The 18,286-nt window shown below is 41.8% G+C and overlaps 3 protein-coding genes across 18 annotated transcripts in view; 1 reads left to right on the plus strand and 2 right to left on the minus strand.

Moving 5' to 3' along the window:
* The first annotated feature begins 181 nt into the window (after positions 1 to 181).
* On the plus strand, positions 182 to 1,788 carry trappc2l (trafficking protein particle complex subunit 2L). Its single transcript, XM_026320051.1, has 5 exons — positions 182 to 249; positions 503 to 675; positions 1,085 to 1,172; positions 1,454 to 1,533; positions 1,632 to 1,788. Exons 1-5 carry the CDS (start codon positions 211 to 213, stop codon positions 1,675 to 1,677), a joined length of 426 nt encoding a protein of 141 aa, XP_026175836.1. The 5' UTR covers positions 182 to 210; the 3' UTR covers positions 1,678 to 1,788.
* A 163-nt stretch (positions 1,789 to 1,951) lies between these two features.
* On the minus strand, positions 1,952 to 4,923 carry pabpn1l (PABPN1 like, cytoplasmic). Its single transcript, XM_026320050.2, has 6 exons — positions 4,756 to 4,923; positions 4,000 to 4,123; positions 3,451 to 3,518; positions 3,246 to 3,352; positions 3,040 to 3,127; positions 1,952 to 2,495 (listed from the first exon to the last, which is right to left on the minus strand). The coding sequence occupies exons 1-6, from the start codon at positions 4,825 to 4,827 to the stop codon at positions 2,166 to 2,168; spliced, it is 789 nt and encodes a 262-aa protein (XP_026175835.1). The 5' UTR covers positions 4,828 to 4,923; the 3' UTR covers positions 1,952 to 2,165.
* Positions 4,924 to 6,994: 2,071 nt separating this feature from the next.
* Positions 6,995 to 18,286, minus strand: part of cbfa2t3 (CBFA2/RUNX1 partner transcriptional co-repressor 3) — a 39,785-nt gene continuing 28,493 nt past the window's right edge. For 11 of the 16 annotated variants that reach the window (XM_026320372.2, XM_026320367.2, XM_026320365.2 and 8 more), the window contains 6 exons: positions 17,730 to 17,815; positions 16,335 to 16,635; positions 15,825 to 15,893; positions 15,034 to 15,087; positions 13,210 to 13,400; positions 6,995 to 12,690 (listed from right to left, as the gene is read on the minus strand). In XM_026320372.2, the coding sequence (XP_026176157.1) occupies positions 12,307 to 12,690; positions 13,210 to 13,400; positions 15,034 to 15,087; positions 15,825 to 15,893; positions 16,335 to 16,635; positions 17,730 to 17,815 (1,085 nt within the window). In that variant the 3' untranslated portion in view covers positions 6,995 to 12,306. The remainder of the gene's footprint in view (positions 12,691 to 13,209; positions 13,401 to 15,033; positions 15,088 to 15,824; positions 15,894 to 16,334; positions 16,636 to 17,729; positions 17,816 to 18,286) is intronic. The other 5 variants (XM_026320371.2, XM_026320366.2, XM_026320368.2 and 2 more) reach the window with 5 other exon arrangements.

Here is an 18,286-nt window from a genome sequence, read left to right on the forward strand (position 1 = left end):
ATGTGATTAAAAATAAAAGAATGGAGCACACAAAATAAAAATATCGTAGACCGACAAAGTACAAACCCACAATGAAAATAATAAATAAACAAATGTCAAATAGCTAATCCGATTAACACTTTTTTCGACAGCGTACATACACAACGTGTCACGTGACAGCGTCTGTACGCACCGTGTCATGTGACACGTCTGACAGCTCAGAGGAGGAATATGAACATGGCGGTGTGCATAGCAGTGATCGCAAAAGAGGTATCGACTGCTGTTGTTATCAGGCCCACGTTTTATTCGGAGCCTTGTTTGTACTTCTATGTTTTTACAATAGTCTTCTGGCAGATATTTCAGTTTTCTAGTCATGTCAGAGGGAAACGCCAACGCTAGAGAGCTAACAGTATTAGCATTATTTGAGAGGAGCGGGTGTTAGCTAGTTTGCTGTGTCTCTGTTGACAGTTTGTGGTTTAATGGTGGTGCTTTTGACTCCGTTACGTTATTTCCTATTCTCCAGAATTACCCACTGTATATTCGCAGTGTGCCAAGTCAAAACGAGCTGAAGTTTCACTACACGGTGCACACATCTCTGGATGTGGTGGAGGAGAAGATCTCAGCAGTGGGCAAGTCTCTGGGAGACCAGAGAGAGCTGTACCTGGGGCTGCTGTATCCCACGGAAGACTACAGAGTGTATCCTTTATTGTCATAGGTCATTGTTTAAGGCTTTCTACATCATGCATAAGCCACTAAAAAGAACAACTTTTGTATTGTCGATTCTGGACAATCCTTCTCTAGCAGGACGCTTTTCCCCTTTCATGCTAACTCCTTAATTCATTAGGAGACTTCTCCAATTAACTGTTAGATCATCTGTGAAACAATGACCTAAGGACAGCTGGACCAAAATATGTTTATAAGTAGCTTATTAACATGAAAACGGTAACAACTTTAATTAGAGCTGAAGTAAATTTTCATTTTGTTCAAGCAAAATGGTGAAATCTCTATATGTGCTGATTTGATCTGTTGATATCTGTGGGTGCTGTCAAATGAAATAAATGGTTTTCCTAAACAAAAGGCCAAACATCCTTAACTGCTAAAATAGATATGGGTATGTAACCAACTCCAAGGTGAAATTTGTCATTGTTGTGGACTCATCAAATACGTCATTACGGGACAATGAAATAAGAAGTGTAAGTCATTTGTGTGTCTAAATATTTCCAAAACCCAGTTTAATTAGCAGAAAATGTAAAAAAAAAAAAAAAGTTACACAGTACAAACTTTTTTTTGTCACAGTATTTATCTCGTTAAACAGTATGCATGTGGAATTAATCTATATGCCACAGCTCATATATATTAACCAACAGATGAGGAATATTTCATGAATATGTTATTGGAAATGTCAGTTTACTCAACAGCTTTGTAATTCTGTCCAAAATTCTTACAATAACTTAACTTGTTTGTTCCTTTCCAGATGTTCAGAAAATTGCATAACTCTTTCACTGATGTAATGTGCAACCCTTTCCACAATCCTGGGGACCCTATTCAGTCAAAGTGGGTTTTTGCCTGTGAAATCTGTTTAGAATTAGTAGACGATTATAATTGATTTTTCTTTTTAAGCTGTGTTTAACAGTTCACTGATTATTCTCCAGGACCTTCGACGGCATCGTTTCTGGAATGATGGTGCAAACTGGCTGAAATCGCCTTTATTCCTTCTACTGAGCCTCCACTGTACATAACACCCCTAATATTTCTGTTTACATCTTTAATGAAATTAGTGTAATAAAACCACGTGTTCATTTACTACAAGTGGAGCACTGGATCAGTCTTTTATTTATTCGATTACATAGCAAAGAGTTTAAGTTCTACATATTAAGGATTTATACATTACACTTCAGGCAACACAAAGCATTTACATTAATATGTAAAAACAGTGAGAGATGAAACAGCATTAACAGTCTGAGGACTGTCTCATGCATCCACAGCAATAGAAGCTTAAAATTAAATACCACTGACCCCAGTCTTCATATCTCATGAAGTTGCAGGACTGATGCAGGTATGCAACTGGATCATCTCTGCTGTGCATTCTGTACCTTTCACACATTACTCAGCTTAGCAGGGCCTGGAAACATTTGTTTAAAATTATTACTCATCTACTCCATTGGAGATGTAGACCACAAATAGTGCTAGCGCTGTTGGCCGCAGTGCTGTTCACCTGACCCTGCCCCCAATTCCTCAGATGGTGGCGTGATGAGAAGAAGACATGGGTAACGGTTAGGCATCTCTTCATAATTGTCCACATGTCCCCACTGTCTCTTGCCCACTGAGGGGCCTCCGTAATAAGGGTGTTGTGTTTGATGCTGTGGCCTCGTTGACTGGTACCGGAACCTTCCTCGAGAGCTATTGTGGTGTCTGGGTGGACGGTAACCTCGACCTCTCCCTCTGGAATGCCCTCCTTGGTGTCCTCCTCTGTCGGTGGTGCTGATTCCTGGCATGTTGGTTCTCTTAGGCAATACCTGCAAGCCGGGAAAAAAAAAAAAAAAAAAAAAATTACTCTAATAAGTATGTCTGTTTAGATTTTAAAGACATTTGCTTTTCAGTAGTGATAGAACAAAAACTGGAATATAGTTCATAGTGTAATTTATTCCCAACTAAGACAACAGTTTAAAACCAGGATAATGAAAACTAAATTGGTGCTCTAAGTGGTTTGCATTAAAATGAACATTAGATGTCAAATTACATGATGTGTGGTTTGTATTTTCAAAAAGTGATTATCTACAGCACAGGCCACATTGTGTTTCTCAATTTAACAGAAGGGTATAATGATGAATCATGATGTGAGGAAGTGGGAAATTGCAGGCAATATAGGGGCAAGATCTTGGTTTTCAAAAACATACACCTCAATATCTTTCCACTGATTAAATCACAAATGCATCACAAATTCTAATGTTTGTAATAACTCAGTGAGCTGTGTTTGCAATCAGTGCACCAACACTTGTGAGCAGTTAACTAGTTTGTGGGGCTTCTTTCAAGACTAACATGTAGTGTAATGCTCCTCACCTTAAGGACTCTTCCTCTGAACAAAGTCTCATGCAAACCAATAGCACTCTGCACAGAGTCTCGATCAGAAAACTCAATGTAAGCAAAACTGAAAAGGAAAAAGACCAACAACATAAATATACTTGGATGTCAGCAGAGTTGTATACTATGGTCTATTCAGTGTCAGGTAGGGAAAGGTATAAGCTGAATGCACAAATTGAACCCACCCCTTTGGATGACCAGAGAACCTGTCACACAGGATGGTAACTCTGTTGACAGGACCGCAACCATTAAAATGGATCTCCAACTCATCTGCAGTGGCTCCATAGTCCACCTGGGGTTTATACAACAGTATCAGATCAGAGGTGTGGAAAAAAAAAAAAAAAAGCCTACTCAGTATAAAAAAATAAATTAAAAAAATGTCAATCTTACATTTCCCACATAGACAGATCTGTTGTCTGCATCTATCCTCTCCTCAGGAGTCATATTGTAGAAAGGTCCTGTGGAAGAAACAAAAACAAACTATATGCTGATTTTGTGTATACCACCGTATATAAAGAAGTTCCACCCCAAGTGAAATGAACAACTTTCACCAAAATATCTATTCATTGCATCATCTCTGGCAATCCATGCATCAGAACCTGGCTCCTCTCTAAGCAACAAAAGGGAGACAGGAGGGTCAAAGGCATGAAGAGACACACAGGGTCAGAAAATAGCTACAGGCAGCAAAGACCCTTCTGGTTCTCCAGGGCTGGCTGCTTTGTCTCACTGGGCAGCGATAAGGCACATGTGACCACAGTGAAATGTCCCAGGTGTTAGCCAGATGGTGTTTGCAGTTTCCTCACCTGCCTGGAGACTGCCATGTTAGACACCTGGCTAAAAATATGCTGCTGTAGCTCACCAGATTCATAATCAGTATTTAGCTGTAGACCGGGGGAGACAACAACAAACCAAGAAGCAGATAAGACCCAGCTATCTCACCGGGCCGAGGGCTGCTGGTCAGGAGCTGCATCTCTGGTGCATCATATCTCTCCTCCTCCTTCAGTCTTTCCGTCTCTTCTTCCATCTCCAGTTCCTGAACCCTGGCCTTGATGGCTGCCAGCTCCTGAGATGAGAATGGGGACCAGTAAAGTCACTTTGGACTAAATTGATGTTAAACCCTTAGAAGCTAGATTACCAACTAGGCAGACCAATCAACTGATCCTGCCATGCAAGGACCAAAATCATTTGGTTCTGTTGTGTTTATTTGTGTGTTGGGAAAGGTGTGGATGAGTATTATTCCATCATCAGTTACATGAATAGCCCCTTTGAGTAATTCAGTCTGTTCTGTCATATTTCCCAGCCATGCATGGGCTACATGGAGCTGGCCTAGATTACTGGGCAATACCGAGGCTGGAAAAGCAACATTGTACCATGAATTGTGTCAGTGCCACAAACACATTGCGAACATTTCAACCCTGGAAATGTGGACATGCAGTGCACCTGACTGGCTCCACGCCGGGTGTGTGTGTGTGTGGGGGGGGGGAGTCACTCTCAACATGTCACACGGGACGTGGCTCACTGATATCGAGCTTTCCACTGTAACGTTTATCAGTGGCGTAACGACAGCATCTAGTTAATGTTTGCGTCTGTTTGTCCTACATCGCAATCGTCGCTTGCAATCGTCGCCCTACTGACGTGGGAACAAACAAACATGTCAGCATCCTTTTGGTTCCCCACGAACACAAGGACACTCACCGGGTCCTCGGTGAAATGCTCCCCGATAGACTCTCCCTCTGGGAAGCCGTAGTCCAAATGATTTTCCGCCATGCTCACTGCTCCAACATGGCACCTGCAAAGCCGAGTGCTGCTGGCCAAAAACCGCTACAAAAATTCTCTCACAAGAAGGAACTGGTCTGATGATGCGCAGACGCGACACCTGACGCCATATGAGGTAGGCTAATAGATATCACCTGTGCACGAGGCGCATGACGCGCTGGATTGATTGACAGTGCAGCATGAGGGGAGGGGGGAGGATCTACCTTCCAGCCAGGACCGTATCTACCACAAAGGGTGCTCTGGCTGCCCCTTTTTTGCCCTTGGAACACAAATAGCACCCCCCACACCACATGTATAATTGAGCTGGAACAATTTAAATTTAAAATCATCATGGTTTAAATATTAATTAATATTAATTACTTAATATAATAACTGTTAAAATATTAATTAATATTAATTACTTAATATAATAACTGTTAAAAAAACAAAAGATTAATCTAATTGAATGTTCTAGTAATGTCAATAAATGAAACAAAAACATTAGTGTCATCTGAGTAGCACAAAGGCTCCACAGGAGGATTCCTATAGACTACATACTGTACGCAGCAGCTGGACAAACTGGTGGGAAACACTGGCTTAGTGACTGGAATGAGGCTGGACTCACTGGAAGTTGTGGTGGAGAGAAGCACACAGAAAAAGATAGAGGCCATCCTGGAATACACTGACTGTTCCCTTCACCACCATTCTGATGGAGCAGAGAAGAAGCTGCAGTGGACGACTCACCTCACTGTACTGCAGGGCTGCATGATACGAGAGATCCTGCATACCCACTGACATCAGGTTGTACAACACTTTAGCCAGCAGCAGATGACGGACCAACATGAATAGGACTGTTGCTGACTACTTTCTCATCTCCTCTCATCTCACCTCATCTCCTCTCATCTCATGTCACCTCATCTCGTCTCATCTCACCTCATCTCATCTCCTCTCACCTCATCTCATCTCACCTCATCTCCTCTCATCTCATCTCACCTCATCTCCTCTCATCTCATGTCACCTCATCTTGTCTCATCTCACCTCATCTCATCTCCTCTCACCTCATCTCCTCTCACCTCATCTCATCTCACCTCATCTCATCTCCTCTCACCTCATCTCATCTCACCTCATCTCCTCTCATCTCATCTCACCTCATCTCCTCTCATCTCATGTCACCTCATCTTGTCTCATCTCACCTCATCTCATCTCATCTCACCTCATCTCCTCTCATCTCATCTCACCTCATCTCCTCTCATCTCATCTCACCTCATCTTGTCTCATCTCACCTCATCTCACCTCATCTCACCTCCTCTCACCTCATCTCCTCTCACCTCATCTCATCTCACCTCATCTCCTCTCATCTCATGTCACCTCATCTTGTCTCATCTCATCTCACCTCATCTCATCTCCTCTCACCTCATCTCCTCTCACCTCATCTCATCTCACCTCATCTCCTCTCATCTCATCTCACCTCATCTCATCTCATCTCCTCTCACCTCATCTCCTCTCACCTCATCTCATCTCACCTCATCTCCTCTCACCTCATCTCATCTCACCTCATCTCATCTCACCTCATCTCCTCTCACCTCATCTCATCTCACCTCATCTCCTCTTATCTTATGTCATCTCACACCGATATTGATTGAATTGTCATTGAAATGTATTTATGTATTTGTTTTAGCCTTATAGAATAGGTACCAATGGAAAGTTTGGGATCTTCCCTGAAATTTAAAATACGAAGCTATAGGAATAACCAAAGTTTTGCTGCACAACATAGTTTGTATTCAGCGGCTGAATGTCAAAGAACCAGCGTGTCTAATATACAGAGTTAGATCAAACTCATTTTTTATAGGTTGAGTGCAAGATGTGGAAACACTGTTTATGGATGTTAGGTGTTTTATGTATCTTTAAATTTGCAAACAGTAATACAATGTCATAGACATAGACTGAGCTTTGTGTTTTTTAAATGAATATTAATATTTTGTGTATGGGAATGTAGGAATATATTTTGAAATTATTGTTTTCATTATAGTCTATCTGCTGTTTCTATAAACATGAGGGAAAGCAATCATATGAATTCTGACGTTTAAGTTAATAATCTTTAGGAATGAGTCAGTAACAGTATTTTGGGGATGTCAGCTCAAAACAGGCTTGGATTTACAGAAGAAAAGTGACATGGGTGATGAATACGTCATTTTATATTTTAATTACACAGTTACATTTTTCAACACAGACAATAACCTGAATTAGAATGTTTTACAGCTTCACACATCCAACAGAGCGAACAGTTAAAGAGCGGTATTAGCAACAGGGAGTAAAGCATGCAAGAAATAAATACAAATCAGAATTGAATTCTTCTGGCACAGTTTACTTCATCTAAAAACGGCAACGGGACCTTTTGAAGAGGGAAATAAAATGAGAAAGATCTTCAAAGCGCCAACCTTTCCTACAGAAACATGTTTTTTCTGTAATAATGTATTGCACAATACAGTATAGAATGCTTCCCTACACATATAAAACCATAAACCTTTTTTCAAATTATGTAAAGGTAAAAACAAGACCATCCTGAGCCATGGCTTTTGGGAAAACAAGTGCTGAATCCACTATTTGCCACTTGCCACAGCTTCCTACTGTAGCTGTTCATCATTACATCAGATGAGCCTTGAAACTTCATGGGTGCAGTTACCAGTTGGGGTAGGGGGAGACAAATGCCAACCTGCTAATATTTGTCATTTCTACACATGCATTTTGCCCATATCATGTACATAGTTAAACAAATAAAAAAGTGGCTGATGTAAAGTGTTCGGAGACCCTTGGACGGTATTCACAACAGCAGAGCCCTTATGCATTTGCCATCCAAAATATCTTCATCAGATAATATGACACCACGGGAAAAATCCTGTTTGTTGTAAGACTGAATGACACTTGCACACAGCTCAACAGAACAGTGGTCTGATCTTTTTGTAATCTGTACAATTAAATCAGGAGAGAGAATCTCAGTGAATTTGCTCTTTCCTCTTCAGCTTCAGTTTTTGTAGGACTGTCGCCTCACGTCCCACACAATCAACCATGTTGATGTTTTCTAATGCTGGGTCATAAACCTTAACCAAAGTGAAGTCTGAGTAAGAAGGCAGAAGCTTTTGGTTGTATTTTGGTCATTTATAAGCGGTGTTGGGTTTGGCTTTGTTTAGTTTATCTGAGGGCTTTCTTGCAGACAAGGACACACACGCAAAGCACTTGGAGTTGAAAGGAACTGTCATTACAATGTTGTGTTGATGTGGATATTGTATATGGTATTTTACGACACAAAGCAGTTGCTACATATTGTGAATCGATCTGCCACTATAGTCTGTCTGGGATGGTTCATTAAAGCTCTGAACGTTTCAAGTAGTTTGTACAGAGAGACAAACAAAAAGTATTTATTTTTTACAAAAGCACACACATTACCATTCACACTAAATCACACACCCACAGTGCATTCATTATAATTCTGTACCTGTAAGAACACGCAATCAGTAGGCTTTTCCAAAGAAGATGCTTTTACAGAAGCACTGTTCGGTATGTAGACAACAAGCTCTTTGATAGCTTGAATAAATTCTAGACATTAGGGACTCAGACTGTTCATTGAGTGTGCTCTTCACTCTTGTGCTCTGTGTGTGTGTATTTCAGACACTTTGGTTAACTGGTGTAGTGGAGCTCTAACCTTGTTATTTATGTTCTGTCAATACACACTGTCAAAGCCTACTATGGCAATGCAAAAGTACTTTGGTTTTTGCTTTTATTGGTTTTGGACAACAAATGGCATGTCATGGTAAATTCTGTGTTTCAGTTTGGTAATGCAGGTTTGACTGTATGTGTACCTATTGCGGTATCACTTTGGTTAGCAGGATGTGTTCAAAATGGTGAGATTTGGTGGAAATAAAAATTCCTCCACATCGTGGGTAATGGCAGTTCCTTTCAGAGTCTGTTTTTTTTTTTTTTAAATCATTTTCAAATTCATATTCTTATGCTTGCTGTTGAATGTGTGTTTGCATGTCTGCTGTCAGCCCAGCTTTTCAAAGTCCAGGTCAACCTCTCCTGGTGGTTAGCTGTATGGTCACAGGAGGTAGCTAGTGTGAGAGGGGGCTGTGAAGAGTGGCCTGTGGTGCTAACGGAGAAATTAGAGATCAGCGAAGGAACAATGACACACAAAAAGACACAAGAACAAATCACGGTAAATATAACACACATACATAAATGCTACACACAGATGATGGGTACCTTGCAGCTTATCCCATTTGAATTCTATGTCTCATATAAATCACTCACTTATCCATCCGTTGACAAATAGAAAGCAAAAAAAAAACAGAGGTTTAGTTTTTTTGTATGCAAGCCACTGCAAAAAGATTTCCGAGTTTGGTCCGAGTGTGTATACGGTCAAAGGTCTTGAAACAGTTTAATATATGTGTGTTTATCAGAGGTGATCTTATTACTGCAACAGGTGAAAAAAAAAAAAAACTAAATCTAAAGAGGTGAAACTACTCTCTTGGCCTGGACACATGTCTTAAACTAATGCTCACATTGCATCTTTACAAATAAAAAATAATCAGAAAGCAAATATTTCCAACATTGGGTATCAAAATTAGCTTTAAAGTTTAGTGTAGCTTAACACTGGTATATCCCTTAAATCTACAGTAATGGCATGTCCTGCACCTTGGGAGAAACAAACACTCCACACACACACACACACACACACACACACACACACACACACACACACACACACACACACATGCACACACAGACACACACACACACAAGGTTGGTGAGGACCAAGACAAAGGGTCACTACAGTGGCCCCTGAGCCAACTGGAAGGATGGTGAACAATGGTGTGATGGTGTGATCAAAGTCAATTTAAAACAGAGACACCACCTTTAGCGTCGGTTTAATCTACTGACTATTTTGGGCCTTTTTAATCAATGGCGGGCAACAACACACACTGTTGAGTCCCTTGCAGGATGTAAACTGATCTCGGGTGGATGAAGCACATGGCATCAACAAATGAATACAATTTTAGGGAAATATAAACATCTAGTTATTCATCAAATGGTCTCTGACTGTAGGACAATGTGAATGCTTATTCAAAATTGCAAATTAAGGTCTAGAAAATATTGAGGAAGTCCATCCATCCTTGATGTGTTTCCATCCATTTCAAGCTGCATGCAATTGGGTATTTTATGGAGCCAGTTTCTCTTTCGCCTCCAATCAGGGTCACGTGACACTTTGATCTGACTAAAAACTGGAAGTGTTGAACTTGTATGAGAAAACTGCTAAATTTGAAAAACAAATGTACTGTGAGAAAACCATAGGACATTAGACTTTAAAGGTTTCTGTTATTTGGCAAACACATTTTTGGACCTCCTTAAATACTATGTACATTCACATTAAGTTACTGATGTTACGTTAAATATATTTATATGTATCTATATTATATGACACCCTATGGGCAGTTGCTGAGGTTCCATTCAGTAGCTGAATTCTCTTAATATTGCACCTCCGTCCTCTCACTGTCTTACAATGCGAGCAATACAAAATATTCTACAAGAGGGGTTTCATCTCATTAATATAGATACAACAAATCAAACAATAAGTACAATGTGGGGCTTCCTCTCATAAACAAGTGTCCTTGCTCTGACTTCACTGCTCAGCCCAAATGCAAAGGAGGAAAACAAAAAGTAAAACCAAAACAAAGTCTATCTTTCTGGATATACACAAGGGGCAGCACATGTGGACATCAGCGACAAGAGACATTATTGGAAAATGAAAAGCAGAACAATATCTACAAGCAGGTTCGAACCCTTCCCATGTGACTGCTCTGATGCTCTGTCCAAAGCAGACTGGGTTTAGGGGCATACTTGAGTCAAGTAGTCGGTGTAGCGCATCGAAGGGATGTGTGGGGTGAGGGGAGGTAGAAAGAAGGAGGAGTACCAGGTCTACACCATTCTTTACTAGGCTCTTTCATCTGTTTATCATGCTTTGGAAAAGAAAGGAGTGAATGTAAAGGTAACAGCATTTCCTTGAAATGTTTCCTTGTTGTGGAGCTTAAAAAAAAAAAAGAATGACTTACAAACAAACATCCCATATGTCTCCACGATATGCAATGCCTTCTTGGAAAATGTTTTCAAGCTTCTTTTGAGGTTTTTGGCAGCTCCATTGCCATGTATGTGTTCTCAAGTCCTTTGAGGCTGTGTAGCTTTTCCTTTCCTCTTTTTTCTCTCTGTCCTCTCTGTTACCATTACCAAAAATCACACTGTGGCAGGGTTTCCATCCATTTCACTTTGTCTTTCTTGTTGGCAAGTTCACAGAATTGTTCATATTCACTAGTCCTGGCCGTCACTGAGGAATCACTGTATATTTATCCCGACTGCAGGAGGCAGCTGCACATCAAAACAGGCCACGTATTTTTTATGTCTGACTTTCTCTGGGTCCCATTCGGCAGCTTCTCTGCAGCCCGTTGCTCTCAGGGCTGGCTTATCTGCTGAGGAGGTGATGTTGCTTTGCGTTTGGTTATGAGTGCTTCTCCTTATCGCTTACTTACTCACTTTGGCAGTGTAATACAAAGGTTTGGATCATGTTATTTTTCATCTTTGAATTCATTTGGGTTCACAATGGTGCAGAGAGGTGAGTCCGGCGTAGATTTTCTTGGCTCGCTAGCAAGGTAGTTAGCAGTTTAAAATTAATTTATTTTCATATTATTATTGTTATCATCAGCATCGTCATCACTATTAGTTTTTTATTTAGAATATTTGGACTTTTCTTTATTTTCCCTTAAAGCCAGAAAGAAACATTTAATAAATACTAAGCTGTGTTTCTGAGGAATTAATTGCATCACAGGTTTTTCTCCTTCTCTCATCCACTTGAAAAAATTATGCCCCTTGCCTCTTTCCATTAGGACACTAAAAAAAGTGTCACATCAGTGAACTGTTTGGACTGGTAGTGCACATCTCAGGGCTGAGTACTGTCCTCTCATTGGTGCTAAATTAAAGGGAAATCCTATCCAAGTGCTAATTGGCCAAGTCATCCCCTCATCAATGTTGCCTTACCACAGCCCTTGTCTTATGTCCTTACATGGACATTATTTACCGTGCTTACATTACTGAGGGCACATCTTCAAGTCAAAGCTCATGTTCTCAAGAAACACATCTGACATGTTTCTGTTAGAGAGATAGGAGACACTGCACTATTCATGCTTTACACTACACTGAACCCCAGGCTGGGATCTTTGTATGGTTGTGTAAGAGACAAAATGTATTTCTGTGGGGGAAGGTGACAAGTTGGGAAAACCAGTCTATCATCAGGTAGTGAGAAGATATTCAGACGTGCTTTGGATGAGAGGGAAATAAGGACTGAAGTAGGGGGGGAAGAAAGGGAGCAATGTGTGATGAAGATTCCTCAGTTTGGTTTTGTGTGGAGTGTGGGCACTGGAGCATCAGTATGCAGGGAAGGGTCAGACATCAGCGAGAAGTGGCATCCAGTAGTGCAGGGGTAGCTGGAGTTGTGGAGCGAGAGGCACTGCTGGAGCTGCTCTCCTTAGGGCTGGCAGAGACACTGCCACTGCCAGCCCCTCCCGCAATACTGCTTTGACCTGTCAGTGACAGGGGTCCCGGAGGTGTGCTCTCCGAGTGAGTGGGGGGCACACTGGAGGACGCTGAAGGGGTGGAGGATGAGGAAGGGGTGCCTAGGGGGACACTGCTCCCTCCTGGCAGCCCCTGCAAGCCTTGACCACAAACGTGGTGGTGCTTCTCCCAGTCTTTGTGTTGGCAGAAGGAGCCGCAGTAGCGAGCCGTGTTGCAACCGCTGCATGTCTCACTGGCTTTCCTCCCACAGTTCCAGCAGCTCTGTTGAGACAGTGGGGAGATAAAAATAAAGTCTCTTGTTGCAGGATAGCAAAAAGTTTTATCTTGCTTAAATAATTATATGTTGAAACCTAAAATAAGTAATTTTTATAATCTAGTTTATGTGTCTGTTTTGTTATCCTTTGCATACAGATTTGGTTTTAGGGCTTTAAGAGTTGCTCCAACCCTACTGATTTGTGTTATCAGCAGGTGGTGGTCAACTGTTCTGTAATGGCCTCAGTCTGGCCCTCTGCTCCAACCATCTGGGTCTGTCTGCTTTTATTTACACAGACAACTGGACTGCTTCTGGAATAATTATGACATGGTGCAGCAACCAAGAGCAGCCAGCTGTAAGGATTATACAGGAAAACATAGAGGATCAGAGGAGCAGTGTGAGGGTAATAGATGGAGCAAGAAGGCTCTGAAAGAAATCTAAAAAGTGAGTGACTGATTTAGCAATTAAAGAACAAGTGAGAGGAGGAGGAGCAGGCTAAATGTGGGTGGAGTATCTGTGATACTCACTTCACTGGAATCCTCCTGGTGGTTGATGACTGTTAGCGCATCCTCTGAGGCTTGCCTCTTGGCCTCAGCCAGCGCCCTCTCCATTTTAGAGCGCTCGGCCGAAATCATCTCGTGAGCCTTTCTCTCTGCGTCTGACACTGCTTTCTGCAGCTCTGACATGGCCTGTCGCTTCACCTCATTCACCGCCTCTTCTGAGAGAAAGAAAGAGAGGGAAAAGAGAGAAGTGTTAGTGCATATGACCATCGCATGCCCGGTCTGACATCCTTTATTGAGGCTCCTTAAGCTGCCATCTTGTTATGTCTCACCGAACAGATGTACATCATCCAAGATTTAAAACTTTCTGCCAGAAAACAGTCAGACTTCAATAATTAATTCTAACAAGACTGGCCACAATCATTTTCAGCGTTGACAACAGCAGATGTCTCCAAAATTTTGTCACTAACTTAGCTGTCCCACCATCCTGGGATTCCCTGCTTGCATGATTGTCATCTTGTCATAAGAATCACTTTAATAGAAATTGTTAGATAAAGGTTACTTGAAAAGTAAATCATTTTCTCCAGCGGCAGGCCATAGATTATATCGTGAGGTCTTTTGTTCTTCCAGTGCAAGCCTTATGAGTGGGGAGGCAGTGTTTTTACAATAGGCAGGTGTAGACTCCTTTCCAGATGGCTGTTTAAAATAGAAATTTCATGCATTCCCTTCTCATTAAGAGGCAGCAGTAATTGCCTTTTGCCATATTTGGCCTCATACACAACAAATGTGCAGTACATGATTTCTTGTAGCTCATTATACACCAAAGAAATCAGTTGCCAAATATACACAATTTATTTATCTAATAATGTTGTATGCTGTGATCTCAAGATTTAATCAAAAATGTAATTTTGTTTTGCCATCAATAACAGCAACACTTTTAAAGATTACATTATTTTTCTCCCTCTGACTCCACCTCCTCCAAACACACACACAAGATCACATACAAGTGGCTCTTCAGGTCTGTTAGGCCAGTCAGTTCTGATGCTGTTCTCTCCACTGCTCCCTATTTCCTCCAGTCAGTGTTTATTTGAGAGAGAACTCATAAATAACTGTCACTTTTCCTCGCTGCTCCACTCCAGTTGTTTCAAACTACCGTGCAAAAAGATAGGGAGCAGGAGGAGAGCCTTATCCACAGTTTACTGTGTATATGTGCATGGTTGTGTGTGCAAGTGTGAGCTGAAAAGTTCGTTTTCTGTTAATCCTGTCAACATACAGTCACACTCAGATGCATGTCTCAATGCTTTGCCTCATCCTGTCATCTTGTCTCTACCTTGATTTCATTTCTTCTCCTTCTTTTCTTTTTCCTACAAATTCCTCTTCCTTTTTTCTTCTCTTCCTTGCAAACACTATCTGCATTATCCTTAGCTTCTCAATTATCTGGCCTAATGCATGCACCGCTAAGATTAGTTTGCAAATTTAATTAATTCTTATCAAGGAGACTGTATAGCAGATGCTGGGGCAATTAGCACTTAATCGAAAACACGGGGGCAGCAATATTAATGTTTTAATTCCACAGGGATTTGGCAAGTCCCTGAGATGTGTAATTTCTGTCTGCTTTTTCACACTTCAGATCTTATTTTTCAAAAGCACTGCAGTCTCTCAACCTGAACCAGACCAGAGAATATGTGTCTGGTTTTAATTAAAAGCAAGAGCTGCTACAGCTACATCAGGGAGAGTATCTGGCTGCTGAGATAGAGGTGACACACACACACACACACACACACACACACACACACACATACACGCACACTCACTAGAGGTGAGATCTTGAGAGTGAGATATGTTACTCACCCTGCTTGTTTTGGAGGTGCTTTTGTGCTGGAGAGAGCGGGATGCTTGTAGTACCTGTATGAAAAACAACTGCAATTAAAAAGGCTTCTTCTGCTGGTGAAAATGCAGCACAGTATTTTGCCGACAGCAGCAGCATCTTTATTCCATAGGGTATTGGAATATGACTGCAAGATAATAGTGCTGGGACTAGGGTGGAACAAGGGCTGAGCCAGATGACTCCTAGGATGGGCTCTATCTAACATGCAGTATACAAGAAGGCCCATGCAATGCAACATTCCCACCTGTGTCCATTCGGCTACAAACTGAGCCAAAAATCATGACAATGGTCATTATTTGTTTGCACATGTAAATGGCTGTATTTGATTGACTTCAGTACTAGGTTTATGGATTGTGTGTGAGACTAGATAACAATGACAATGAAAAAAGAGTTAGAAAAACTTGATAGTGTGTGTTTCTCAGGACAATGGAGATGGATTAAACTCCAACCTGTGCTGTGCTGCTGTGGCCTGTCTTGGGCCAGGTGACTGCATTTTCACTGCAGCTTTAACTGCAGTGGCCTTTCATAGTGGTGACAGATGGATGGTATTTAGCCCTAACAACATAGAGGGCATCCAGTCCTCTGGCCTGATTGACCTATGGCTTTGAGGCTTCTTTTCTCTTTTCTGTCTGTCTCAGTAGCCAGGTCGAGGGTCGTCAAGACTGCTGATTGTGGTTGTGTGTGTGTGTGTGTTTTGTTAGTCTATGTGAGGCCAGTCATGAAGACCACAGTGAGAAGGGAGGAAGGCTCTTACCAGCTTTTCTCCAGATTTCCTCTGGCAGGTATCCTGAGGGAGGCCTGTGTAAGAAGTCCCGGTGGATCTCTGAAACACGCACAGGCACACGCTCAGTCTCACAGTGACAGACTCTTAGTCTGCACAAGTACATTTACAAGCCTCCCTATATTTTCCAATTCTGTGTGTGGAACCAAAACAAACTGTATGTGTGGCAACATCAACTTTTTCAACCATTTCTGAGAAGGAACAGGAATACTGGAGTTAGAAATGAGTTCGAAATGAATACAAATCTTAATTATGATTGAGCATGCTGGCAACATGAGAGTGCAATCAGTTAGTTAAAGATACAGGATGTTGCAACTAGTTCTGTATAGCTTCACAGTATGAGCTAAAATTTGTTTATTTGCTTAAAAATATGATCATCTAACTGACTTTTTGTATCTAAATTGGTATATACTGAGATTTTTTTTTTTCAGCATTTGAAATAAGCCATACCTTGCTGCGTGTGATTTGGTTTGCCAGACATACCCTGTGTGTGTCTACCTGTCTGTCTGCCTGTCTGCCTTTCAGCAGCCGAGGAAGTTCCTATGGGCAGTGACTCGCTGCTGCTAGCTGTGTTGGAGGAGGAGTTGTGGTGAGGAGTAGGAGGAGGAAGAGGAGGAGGAGGAAGGCAGTGCTGTCCGTTGCTCCCACCTTTTTTCATCTCCTCCACGTCGCTGTAGCGTCGAATCCAGTGATTCATCTCCTCCCGGTCGGCCTCCTGGCACCGACGCAGCACGGTCAGAGAGCGGCGGGTCTTCTCCACCATGTCCATGATGCAGTTTAGGAGCTGCAATAGGACCAAATTGAGAATAGGTTGAAACCTTAATATTTTAGTTTGGAAATCCTACAACCATTCATTGAGGTGAAAATGTAAATCTCTACTTCAGAGGTCCTGTAAAAACTGATAAAACCTTTATCATCTCCACAAACCAACCTTAATAAATCCATAAAAATCCCCACATGTAATAGGAACAAAGCCCATTCAGAGGAAAAAGAGGAAACTTTTGGAGCAGCTGAGCTATAAATCTGCTCATTATTTTCATCTGTGTGTTACTGTGTCAGCCATACTGGATTGTATGTTTGTCACTGAATTTTAATCTTTAAGAGCATTACACCAATGATAATGTAACAGCTGGGTTGCTGATGAAAAAGTTGAGCCAATTCCTTCCAGCCTTCTGCTCTATTCCCTGCCAACTCAACAGATTTCCTCTCTTTTATCTACTTTTTTCCCACAGTGTAACAGCAGTGTCACTTTTTTCCACAATGCCTCGTGTTTCCAGGCCCAACCTGGTTTGCTAAATGGGTTTAACATGGGTGACATTCAATCCATATCATTGTTCACATTCAGTGTTCTCTCTGTCTGTGTCTGCCTCCTTTCCCCTGTCTCTCCACCCCCTCCCTTCCCCTCTGAGTTAGCTATATTTATTTTAGTGAAGTGTTTCTAATTTGGCAGGGGTCCAGGCCTGGCCGGTTCTCTCCATGACTGCAGCTCTTGTCTCAGCTGCTCTCCCCAGCTGGAGCTGCTTTCTGCTGAGTCCTGAGCTCCATCTGGGGCCCTGTTCCTCTGTGTGTGTCTAATGTACATGATTTTTTTGGGAGTTGGGTGCCAGAAAGCCAGATAGGTGTCTGCCTGTTGTGAATTCACCACACTGACATGGACCTCCTAAGGTCAGCTGTCCATCAGCTGTTAACTCAGCTGGGACGGAGGCTCTTCTCTCTTTCAGCAGTTCCTGTCCCTGTCATCCGCATGCCGCTTCTAGCAATAAAACTGACTTCAATCACCTGCTGATCTCTTCGCTCTTTTTTCCATGGCTTTGTTGTGTTTATGAATAAAACAAGGAGGGGGTTGGCATTAAACATGGCAATGATACTCTTACATACATTATCAAGGTGCTTCCATTCTTCTGCCCACTCTCGATCTGTAAGACGGTGATCAATCACCTCCTCTTGGCGGGCCCCATGCACTGCTGCATCAAAAACAAAACAGGACAGATCTCTGTTAGCCTGCAGTCACCAATTAATCTAACCCTAAGTTGCATGTCTCTGCATGATGGGAAGAAGCCAGAGTACCTGAAGAAAACACACACAGACAAAAGGAGAACATGCAAACTCCACAGGTTGGCAAAAGGATTCGAACCTGGAAATTTCTTGCTGTGTGGCAACAGTGCTAATCACATTTCCAGCATGCTGCCAATATACAACTTTTTACTGTTTAAACATTTTAACAAAAGAACAACTGGAAGGCATTCACTGAGACACCTTGGCTGAGAATTCATCTCTTTCTTTTCGGGAAAGCAGAAGGAAGGCATATATGGTTGCCACAGTTGCAGCACATTGGCATGTACGGCTGTGAGCTTTATATAGATGCACCACCACAAGGATTATCATACTGGGCTGACAACTGGCCTTTATTCTCCACATGCACCCCTTTTACATAT

This window comes from Mastacembelus armatus, chromosome 3 (assembly GCF_900324485.2).
Source record: "Mastacembelus armatus chromosome 3, fMasArm1.2, whole genome shotgun sequence".
Lineage (NCBI taxonomy): Eukaryota > Metazoa > Chordata > Actinopteri > Synbranchiformes > Mastacembelidae > Mastacembelus > Mastacembelus armatus.